This window comes from Periplaneta americana, chromosome 17, assembly GCF_040183065.1.
Source record: "Periplaneta americana isolate PAMFEO1 chromosome 17, P.americana_PAMFEO1_priV1, whole genome shotgun sequence".
Lineage (NCBI taxonomy): Eukaryota > Metazoa > Arthropoda > Insecta > Blattodea > Blattidae > Periplaneta > Periplaneta americana.
Genome location: NC_091133.1, coordinates 3927786 through 3940089, shown reverse-complemented (window position 1 = coordinate 3940089; position 12304 = coordinate 3927786). Strand labels below are relative to the sequence as shown.

The 12304-nt window shown below is 36.6% G+C and overlaps 1 protein-coding gene across 1 annotated transcript in view; it reads left to right on the top strand.

Moving 5' to 3' along the window:
- LOC138692566 (zinc finger protein OZF-like) overlaps positions 1–12304 on the top strand; it is a 47667-nt gene that overhangs the window by 17448 nt on the left and 17915 nt on the right. Inside the window, exons 3-4 of the mRNA XM_069815545.1 lie at positions 9632–9769; positions 11262–11344. Coding sequence (XP_069671646.1) covers positions 9632–9769; positions 11262–11344 — 221 coding nt within the window. The remainder of the gene's footprint in view (positions 1–9631; positions 9770–11261; positions 11345–12304) is intronic.

The following is a 12304-nucleotide window of genomic DNA, read 5'->3' as shown; positions in this document are numbered from 1 at the left end:
ATTAAAATGTGTCTCAGTGAAACATACATCAGAGTCCGTATAGGTCAGTTTCTATCTGATGCTTTTGCAATTCACTGCGGGGTAAAGCAGGGAGATGCACTATCACCTTTATTTTTAACTTCGCTTTAGAATATGCCATTAGGAAAGTTCAGGATAACAGGCAGGGTTTGGAATTGGACGGGTTACATCAGCTTCTTGTCTATGCGGATGACGTGAATATGTTAGGAGAAAATACACAAACGATTAGGGAAAACACGGAAATTTTACTTGAAGCAAGTAAAGCGATCGGTTTGGAAGTAAATCCCCAAAAGACAAAGTATATGATTATGTCTCGTGACCAGAATATTGTACGAAATGGAAATACAAAAATTGGAGATTTATCCTTCGAAGAGGTGGAAAAATTCAAATATCTTGGAGCAACAGTAAAAATATAAATGACACTCGGGAGGAAATTAAACGCAGAATAAATATGGGAAATGCGTGTTATTACTGGGTTGAGAAGCTCTTATCATCCAGTCTGCTGTCCAAAATTCTGAAAGTTAAAATTTATAAAACAGTTATATTACCGGTTGTTCTGTATGGTTGTGAAACTTGGACTCTCACTCTGAGAGAGGAACATAGGTTAGGGGTGTTTGAGCATAAGGTGCTTAGGAAAATATTTGGGGCTAAGCAGGATGAAGTTACAGGAGAATGGAGAAAGTTACACAACACAGAACTGCACACATTGTTAACTTCACCTGACATAATTAGGAACATTAAATCCAGACGTTTGAGATGGGCAGGGCATGTAGCACGTATGGGCGAATCCAGAAATGCATATAGAGTGTTAGTTGGGAGACCGGAGGGAAAAAGACCTTTAGGGAGGCCGAGACGTAGATGGGAGGATAATATTAAAATGGATTTGAGGGAGGTGGGGTATGATGATAGAGACTGGATTAATCTTGCACAGGATAGGGACCTATGGCGGGCTTACGTGAGGGCGGCAATGAACCTTCGGGTTCCTTAAAAGCCATTTGTAAGTAAGTAAGTCTGTTGGTGAGGGATATTATGATATCTGAATTTAGGGGCGGCTCTAGAAGGGAGTAGCAAGTTAGCGCTACCCCCAGAAATTTTATAAGTAAATAATGTGTGTAATAATCAGTGATGACTTACCAGTAGGCCTATATACTCTCCTAAACATAATAAGAAATAGAGGACTTGTATGTTCATCTGTATTAGTGTTGTTAACGCTGTGACTTTGGGTGCTAGAGGGGCAGAAACTCTGGAGGCGCGGCCTTCGCTAGAAGATAGTTTATGACGTGTATATACTAGTGTTCCCATAATGTAATTTAAAAAAACTGGGACATTTCCAATTTTTTGACTTAAAAACCTGGGACATTTTGTAAAAAAAAGAGACACAATAAAAACTGCAAATTTTTAAATGAATCCATCACTTACGTCACAATCACATTTTAATCAAATTATAAAAATACATCCTAATGCCCATTCGGCAATCCTTCAAATTATTATTATTATTATTATTATTATTATTATTATTATTATTAAAATACAACTTGATGTTAGGTACTGTAAACAAGAGTGGAGATAATGTTTTAAGATGCATTCAAGTATTTATCAGATTTATGGACGTGGTTGACTATGTCTGACCAAAAATGCAAAATCTAGAAATTGCACAATGTACATTCCACATTTTCATCCACACCTTTGATGAACGAGAATTTTCTTCTGATGCTATCGTTTATACTGCACTTACGTTTCAGCATGATACTATGATACTGAATGTAATCGGAAAAGGAAATTATAACTAATACTGCCAACATAAGCATGGAGAGAGAAGAAAAGAGCATCACTCTAAGTATCACGAACATTGCAATAGAAATAATGTTCTATGAATTAGTCACCAGGAGCGCTACTTATTGAAAAGAGAACAACTTTCGTAATCCATCTTATTGAAAAGAGAACAACTTTCGTAATCCATCTTTTTAGGAAGGCTATTCAAAAGCAAGACATTTGAAAAAAAAGTCGGGACACCGGAACATATGATCAGAAAACGAGACTCTCTCGGGAAAAACAGAACGAATGGGAACCCTATAGTCCCGTCGCTCTTATTTCCGGCAGCCAATCACATTGCAGGTCGGCTACATTTAAACATGTGCGTCTTGTGATTCACTGATGATGACGTTATGCATTTCCTAAGGCTCGATAAATAATATAATCGCCCGCCATTTTGGCTCTTTCGTTGGCGTTCGCAGAAAGCACACGAGGACGTTATTTGCCGCTCAATTATTTGCTGAATTACAGTGCGTTTGATTTATTATCATAGGAGCCACAACATGATAATGCTTAACGGTGTGGCAAATAGATTCCTCATCTGGTATTTCGGGAACGAAAGAACAAAAATTGCGAACGATACTACCTACATAGACTTTATAGAGCCTTCACTTCCCAAGACGTAAGCAAAGAGGAGGAATCACGCTGGGAATAACATCGCCGCGTCTATAGTATACACACGTCACTTGACGCAAGGCTTCGCACATTGAAGTCATGCTTTCTCGATCATATTGCTATATGGTACGTTATACCGCATGCTATGCTTCTGGTGTTATGTGAGTTTTTGTTGTTGTGTTAAAAGTGTTAATTATAAGAGTAAGTAATTGCTAGTGTACAGAAATGAATTCCATTAGTAGTTCACAATCACAACAATTTTCATCTAGGTCATTAGAGATGAAAGTAGAAATAAAAATGCTTGATAGACCAACACCTGCTCTTAAGCTTTCGCTAACAATTTCTATGAAGGGTAGGATTTTTGACAGAATTTTAATACTAATATTTTCGAAAAACTTGACTGGTTATGCTCTATTTTGTTTTCCGTGTGTGTTATTTGGTGGCGAAAAAGTACAGACTAAAACAGGAATGATTGCTGTGCATCATCTAAATGAAAGCGTTAACAAACGCAAGGCATCGTCAACCCACGTAAAAATGTCCTTCGTTTAGCCCTCATGGGAAATGTAAATATTACTGTTCAGTTGGACGGTGCCAACTTTACAACCAGAAAGTGCCGTAGCCAATAATAGATACGTGCCAAATAACATCAATTGTATTAGATTCTGTGACTCCTTTGAATTAGCACTGAGAAGTCACGATGAAATGGATTCATCTTCTAATCCAGACATATTTCGTGGTCTCATAAATTTCAGTGCTGAGTTAGACAACGCTCTAAAGACTCACCTAGAACATTCAACAGTTTCAAAGGGACGTCAAAAACCATTTAAAACGAGCTTTTGGCGTTAATGCTAGAAGTCTGTCATGAAGAGATTTCACGGCAGATAAAAACTGCTGTTATTGCAGATGAAACAAGTGATGTCTCCAACAAATTTCAGATGGTGGTTATATACAGACATCCACAACAACAAACCTGCACCATCTTTGGGTAAAAGCATAACACATGAGCTTGATCATCATTTAGGAGCTTGTCCCAGGAAACTGATCGCTCAAACAAATGATGGTGCTTCAGTCATGAGTGGATCATTACGTGGTGTTCAAGCATTGATCAAGCAAACTTATCCAGACGCAACTTATGTTCATTGTTATACGCATCAGCGAAAGAGTATAACATATTGTCACCGACAGTATGCAACCCCCTATATTTCAAGTCACCAACCGCCATTGTCTGAATTCTATTTCGTAATCAACATTTTTGGGATAGAGAATTGAAGGAAAAACTTGAAAATAAAGAAAGAGGATTTCAAATAAGGATCAATATAGAAGAATGAAGAGGTATCTATTCGAGAATTCATTCATACATAGGTTGCATAAAAAGTAATGGCAACACTGCTGTCACGTGACGATGGTGCTTTCGAGAGCTGCCAGCTGTGTGGACATGAACAAGGACTGTTAGATGAGTTAGTGCAGCCAGTGGCGACAGTACTCCATCAATCTACTGCAGTGTGTAGAACGTTCACTTTCATAGGGATAGTGCGAGCGCCCTAAGACCATGCTTACAAAACTAGAGCAACGTTCCTGGATCAAAATTGAAATGGCACGAGGTCATAGTGCACAAGAATGTTTTCAGGGACTGCGTGAAGCATGTGGCGATGCAGCGTTGCCATATCGCACAGTTGCACGATGTGTTTAAGCGTTCCAGGAAGGCCTTGTTGCACCAGTACCAAAGGGAAGGTGACGACTTTTTTGGACGAATCGTCGGTATGGATGAAACCTGGACTCGCTTGTATGAACCAAACTTGAAACGCCAATCAAATGATTGGAAGCATCCCGGTTCTCCTCGTCCAAAGAAAGTGCGCCCTACACAAAGTGCTGTGAAGGAGATGTTCATTGAGGCGTATGACATTGATGGGGTAATACTGCACCAAGCTGTACCTCCTAGGCAGATGGAAAACACGGACTACTGGAACATCCACCATACTCACCTGATATGATCCATGCGATTACAATCTTTTCACCAGAGTGAAAGAACCACTGCTAGGGACCCAGTACAATACCAGAGATGAACTTATCTATGCTTTAGGGTGGTCAATATGGAACATCAACAAAGATGGACATGCTGATGGTGTACGACGCCTTCCAAACTTTTGGCAAAAGGTAATAAATAAGGGGGGCGACTATATAGAAGGTACGTAAATGTACCCCTGTGAATAAAGCCATGTCAGAAATATCGAACTGTTGCCATTACTTTTTATCCAACCCTAGTAAGTATAAGAGCCATAATAACTGAGATGTAACAGGTGGTAAAGGAATTTGATATAATTTGCATTTATTTTTCTACTGTTTGAATGTCTCAGACAAAAAATTGGCCATATTATTGATTGTTACAAACATTGCCTTACTTAATTACTTATTTACATACTTACTTACAAATGGCTTTTAAGGAACCCACAGGTTCATTGCCGCCCTCATATAAGCCCGCCATCGATCACTATGCTGAGCCACCGGCGTGGCTCAGTCGGTTAAGGCGCTTGCCTGCCAGTCTGAAGTTGCGTTCGGGCGCGGGTTCGATCCCCGCTTGAGCTGATTACCTGGTTGGGTTTTTTCCGAGGTTTTCCCCAACCGTAATGTGAATGCAAGGTAATCTATGGCGAATCCTCGGTCTCATCTCGCTATCACCAATCTCATCGACGCTAAATAACCTAGTAGTTGATACAGCGTCGTTAAATAACCAACTAAAATAAATAATCACTGTGCTGTGCAAGATTAATCCATTCTCTATCATCATATCCCACTTCCCTAAAATCCATTTTAATATTATCCTCCCATCTACGTTTTGGATCTCCAAAGGTCTTTTTCCCTCCGGTCTCCCAACTAACACCCTATTTGTATTTCTGGATTCGTCCATATATACTACATGCCCTGTCCATCTCAAACGTCTGGATATAATGTTCCTAATTATGTCAGGTGTAGAATACAATGCGTGCAGTTCTGCGTTGTGTAACTTCCTCCATTCTCCAGTAACTTCATCCCTCTTAGCCCCAAATGTTTTCCTGTGAACCTTATTCTCAAACACCCTTAACCTATGTTCCTCTCTCAATGTGAGAGTCCAAGTTTCACAACCATACAGAACAACTGGTAATATAACTGTTTTATAAACTCTAACTCTCAGATTGTTTGAGAGAAGACTAAATGACAAAAGCTACTCAACCGAATAATAACAGGCATTGCGCATATTTGAATGGAGAATTTGCAAAACGACTTATTTCCCTAGATGTAAATTTGAGAAAATTAAAGAAAACTGTTTTTGGCCTCGCTGAACCAAATGTTGTTACAATTTTTCATATGTAAGAGAAATAGTTTTATTATAAAAATTCATACTTTTGTACCCCTCTTCAAGTCGTAAATAATTTAATTATCTTCAGGACTTAAGTTGTTCTGCAAATTAACTTCAATCCTGCATCATAATTATTAGCTTACTGACGCATAAACATGTTTAATTATATGTCTTTATACCAAAATCATAAAGTAACCTTATTTCAATTGTTGAACAACATTATTTTGAACAATTTGTTAATCACAAGAGCACAGACAACTCTTGGGAGTGTTATAACGAGACCACAGCTTAGTGTCTTCTTTCATTTCTTTCTTGTCTCCCGTGCTCTAATGTTTTCGTAAAATGTATGCACGTCTTCTTCATCAGGAAAGTACTTAAGCATTTTACGAATGTTTTGAATTTTGGTTTCATACATCGGGGATAGATAAACCACTGTGTTGGAAAGTGTGGAGAAAGAATAATGCTGAAAATGATCAAGAAGTAGAAAGGGAATTGGTTGTGTCACTGCCTGAATAGAAACTGCCTACTGTAGGAGGCACTGAAAGGAATGGTGAACGTGAGACAAGTTCGGAGCAGAACGATATGTCAGATGGTAAAACGACATTAAGATAAGCCCATATGGATCATATGCCGAGACTAATAGGAAGGCAGAAAATAGGGAATATTGGAGAATGCTTGGTTTGCACTGAAAGACCTGCCCTTGGGGAAGAAAACTGTGAACAAATAAAAACACAGGGATAACCTTTCCTATTAGGAAATTCTGGAAAATATTGATAAATTTGTCCCAGGATAAAGATATGTTGAACTGAATGGTTTTGACACTACTATACCAAGTTTTCTGCAGAAAAGCAAAACTCCATAAAGGTTGACACGATGAAGGATACTTTCTTTCCTATGGGAACAATAATTCATTTTATTTTACCTGGCAGAGTTAAAGCCTTCAGGTCTTCTCTTCCACTCAACGAGGTCGGTCTGTAGTTAATAAAAAATGTCCGTAGCAGAAATTCTTATGGAATTGTCATTTCTTTTCTAAATGTGTGTCCATCAGTTATTGAAATCATACACATAATCACTTTCTACAGTCGTAACTGTAAAATTTTCCCTTCCACTAGAATTAATTATAAGTTCACACACTTCCTTCCTCATGTAGATTCTGTCCACATGCCTCAAACTTCTTTTCTAGGTGGCAGAATCCTTGTCTGATGGCAACAGAATGATCTTTGATGGAGAAAAGTCTTATGTTGATGGAGTGTTTCTGAGCACTTATTGCCATTAATAATTTGATTAGTGTGTTGGTCTTATTTTGTCCTGGACAATTGTCGTAAAACAACCACAGTTCTTTAATATACGGAATGGGACACAGTTATTGAAGTAGTTAGCAGAAGAAAATGACATTCCTCATTAAGACTTTTCTTGGCCTGTCCCTCATGGTAGACACAAAAGAACATATCACTAGTTTTCATGTTGTGCACAAAGAAAGCCATTTCGTGACACCTGTTAAAATAATTCGGCTCCAGTGAGCTCTATGGTAAAATGCTTATTTATTATGGGCTGTATGGTCCAGTAAAGATACTCATCTTTACGACAAAACTTTTAACTATTACTTTCTGTGAACAAAAATAAATTTAAGTGCGTAAAATTAGAGTATTTTATGTGGACCAAATAAAGTTGCAATAATCAAGTTATAGAATATTTCGACAGAATATCAAGTTTTCTGTGCGTAAAGATCTATTTTCGTCTTACCTCAGTCGTCATATGTAGTATTACATCCATCTAGAGAAACTACAAATTTCAAATGGCGAAGGAATTATCCAAATTAGCTTCTGAGATTACTTCATACAAACACACAAATATTCTCTGTATATTAATATTGATAAACGTCGAGGCCGCCTTAAACAGACGGAGTCATTTGTTTTTATTCCATTATAGCCATCAACGGCATTCCTGCAATAACTCCTATGTGAAATATCGATTTTCAGATTTTTGCTCTATTAAACAACTTAAATAGTTATACAACAAATAATACAATCTCCTATATGTAATTATATTTCTTTCTTTCGAAAATGTAAGAATTCACGATCTCCTATGTACCACCGCCATAGAATGAATAAATCTGTTTTTTCTTCCTACTGAAAAATTTTATATTTTGCACATAGGAATTACGGAACAACGACGCTGTAATCTGAGGCAGTGGTGAAAATGTATTGTATTGTTATTTTAAAAGTCTTATATATTCTTAAATATCAGTCCTATCAAAATTTTGCTTGCAATAAAAGTTATCGGAAATAATTTTTAAACAATCTTTTGTCATGTAACATTTTTCACAAAAATCAATAATAAGCGAGATATTTCGATTTATTTAATTCAGGCCGGCTTATAACCCCCCTTTAAATAAAGTATTTCGAATGTCATATAGCCTAAAATCTAAGTTACAACGAACTTATTAGAAACTTTTGTCATGTAACATTTTTCACAAAAATCAATCATAAGCGAGATATTTCGATTTATTTAATTCAGGCCAGCTTATAACCCCCCTTTAAATAAAGTATTTCGAATGTCATAAAGCCTAAAATCTAAGTTACAACGAACTTAATTTATATTCCAATTTTCATCGAAATCTGTTCAGCCCATTATCGCGTGCAAAGGTAACAAACATCCAGACAGACATACAAACAAAAATTTCAAAAAAATCGATTTTCGGTTTCAGGATGATTAATTATACATGTTAACAACAATTATTTTAGGAAAAGCGAAAATTACCAGAAAAATTTCGGTTACAGATTTATTATTAGTAGGCCTATAGATTATTATTATTATTATTATTATTATTATTATTATTATCGCTGATTAATAACAACTTTCAATAATCAGACTTAAGATATATGCAGACAGTTCTTCCTTTGGCACATATCATCAAGTGAGATGTACTGCCTGATAAGGTGTAGGCTGTATAATATAGATATTATGTCAGCCACAACCTCAATCCGAGATAGCTAGGAGATTACGTATTTTGAGTAAATAGCATCATAGATAGCTTAGCATATTTATTGATGAAGGGAAATCAGGCCTGTGGCTCGTATCACTCGAATATCTTTATAGAAAATCTTCTGTTGGTAATACTTAGCACATGGAAGTGAATTATAAGATGAATTAATTGTCATCAAATTGAGATGCTGTAGATCTATGATGTTTCTAAAACCTGTTCCTGCTTCAGAATTTCTTAATCAACATCAGTGATCTTCATACAAATTCTATTAGCCTACATGCTTAGGATTATAATTTGTATTAGCGATCCTTGCCAGTACCTGAAATTAAGGTTGAGATATGCAGTGGCATGAATTTAGAAATCTTATAGAAATGATTATAAATGCTTTACGAAGATTATAAACAGCGAAGGGGAGGTTATGTATCTTTTATGCAATACAGATTACTAATGTAACTCATATTGAACTGGAATAATTAGGTTTCCAGTGTCAGTAACACCACTCTTTCTCCTTTCACTTTATATGTGCTTTATAAATTTATTTTATGATATTTAGATTCATAGAAAATATGTAGTGATAGTAGTAGAAACACAGTACAGCTATTTTTTTTAACTTTCAGATATAAATTCTTCTCCAGACATAAGTTAATATTGGTTATATTTTTTATTTCTAGAAGTAAACGTTGTCTTTATTCTATCGCATGTAGCAGTTAATGTCTTGTTATTTTTCTCTCGATATTACCATAATACTGTATTTCACGTGTGCCTTGAATAGCAATCAAGCCTCAATATGCGGAAGGCCTGTAGCACTTGCAACCAAATTCTTACAAGCTGTTACATGTAAGCATTATGTCTCTGTCTTCTTGCAGGAAGGGAATTTATTGGATCTCGACGTGCCTGGAATAAAGACAGAATGCGTGGACCACAGCTATGATCACACATCAGAGACTAAAGTTGAGGAAACTGCAGTGCCAACTAATTTTGTTTCGGTAAAGTGTGAAGCTGAGGTAAGTGGAGCCCATAGGGTGTGCTGGCTCTTCTTTCAATATTAATATTGTATTCATTTCATCGCACTAAATCCAGAGGGATTTTAGCATATGAGGAACCCATTAATATTTTTATGAAAAGTAATTTTTTTCCTTGACTTGTATATACCGTAATTTTCAACTATGGTTATAACTTTATATGTATTTTTATTACGTTTTATCATATTCAGCTCTTACTGATTTACTTTCTAAAGCCTAATTCACACGGGGATAGTTTACAGGAGTCAACTGCTTGGAGCAAGTCGACTTTCCTTCAACTTTCCCCGTGTGATATGGTCGAGACAGTCAAGTTGTGACTTGGCGGTCAAGCAGAATTTGAGTTGACGACCCGTCAACTTTTGTGTCCACTTTCCCGTCACGTGACCAACTTGACTCCACCACTTCCTGCGTATGAATCCGAACTTGTAGCAACTTGGCATGTAGAAAGTTTGTAATTTTAGACCTATTGTCGAAGTAAATTAATAATGAGCGCCCCTAAGTGAAATTCCAACGATATCATAAAGTTTTTGGAAGTTTATGAGAAGTATGAACTTGTATGGAATATACGTGACAACGAATACCTCAATAAAAACAAGTGGGAATTATTATTCCAGAAACTAGTCGGTGAACTCATGGAACAAGGTTTCGAAAACATAGACGTACAAGTGGTTCAAAAAAAGTTAAAAACCCTTAAAACAGGACTCTTTCGGAGATGTTTCCTGTATTCTGCAGGACCTTCTTCAGCTAATTCTTTCAACAAGGTATTAGATGCACCGTGCATAATTCTTCTACGAATCCATTTCTTAACCCATATTCTCTTTTCCTTTTTTTCAAGAATATTTTGTAATTCATACAATAACAAGGCGCCAATTAGCTGCACACATGCTTGAATATGTGCTGGTGGCATCTTCAGTTTCACCAAACTAAAAATGCCAGATCACTACTGATTTTTATTACCTATAACAGAATACAAGAATTCAAACACCACTACGAATACAACATTCAGCGTGCTTTTTTTCAAGCATGGTTTCAAATTTAATGTCTCCGTGTGATCACAAAACATCAAGTTTAGAGGCTTCAAGCACTTGACTCATGTAAACTATCCCCGTGTGACTCGGGTTTATGGGGACATGATCTTAGAATCAGTGTGCGAAGATCTAGTGTGCAGGGAAAATTGTTCATTTTGATGTTATATTTAAATTGTTGTATGCAGTGTTTAATAATAAATATTATGGCCGCATAATAAAATCCTTAGACATTATCGAGTTGATTTAGATCTCGCTAAATTAAAGACTGGATACAGGTATATTTAATTGCATTTCTTTCGTTCAATATGAGTTATTCCAAAGAATGGCGTTTGCTATTGAACTTTTTACAGGTTTTAAATGCAGGCCTATGTCATGAAGAATTGATGTACTATTCGCGTAAACTAGCTCCCGCCACACTTCTGTTTTATTGTTTCTTCAATTTTTAGGAAGAGTTGTGTGATTCGGACACAGTAAAGGACGAGTTGAAACTGGATGTCACAGCAGAGGAGGATGAGATTCTGCCTCATAGGTGAGTGTGGTGTGGGAGTCTTCGCACGTCCCTTTTTTATTGCTTCGTTAATGTTGTCACATACAACATTAATTTACAATCTGGTACAGCATGGAGTGGTTTGTCCATGGGCGTATAATAAGAATGACCTCGGAAATTATGGAAGGAGGAAGTGTTAATGCAATAAGTGCTAGTGAGTTTATTTAATTTCTTTCATAAAGAAAATAAAATGAAGAAAGCAGTCTTCAATGCCTACGAATAATCAATCATATTTTGCAATATAATGCAGAGTACTTTTGTGTGTGAATATCCCTAGTCCTAATAGCCTCTAGCTGGATAGAGGTAGTGCCAACCGTAGTTAGGAAAAACTTTTCTAGTTCAAGTAGTGGTATTGGGACTCTTTTTTCACTTTAACATGTTCGCTGCCGATTGTTTTGTTGCAAAATCTATCCCCAGGAGCCGATTAGTTTTTTGTGTTTATTTATCTTGTAATAGTGTGTATGAATAATTTTTAGCCTCATATACAATTTTCGAGTACAGAGAATTTTTTAAATCTTGATGACGCATTTACGCGTCACCGGCACCACATTAATACTTCCATTATCAGTGCCGCGTTTACGCGTCACACATATTTTTGTTTTTACGTGATCGTATATTGAAATATTGTTAGAGAAAAACAAATTAGGCCTATCTTACTTCATTTGTGGTAGATTCTGAAGCAGGGATCGACACACAATCCAGGTTGACCTAGGCAATCAGGACAGTAGAATGTTGATTCTTTTCTTCTGCCATTCTCGTAACACACATTGCAGCATTTCCTCATTTTTTTTTTTTTTGCATTTCTCATTAGCGCGTTGTTTTGCAGACAGGTGTTTCACAGCTGGTGATATCAGTTTGATTCTTGGACTGCTGAGTGTTGCACACAAGAGCAAATATCGTGTTACTAGAAGTCTGAAATCATATAACGATATCCTACTCCTT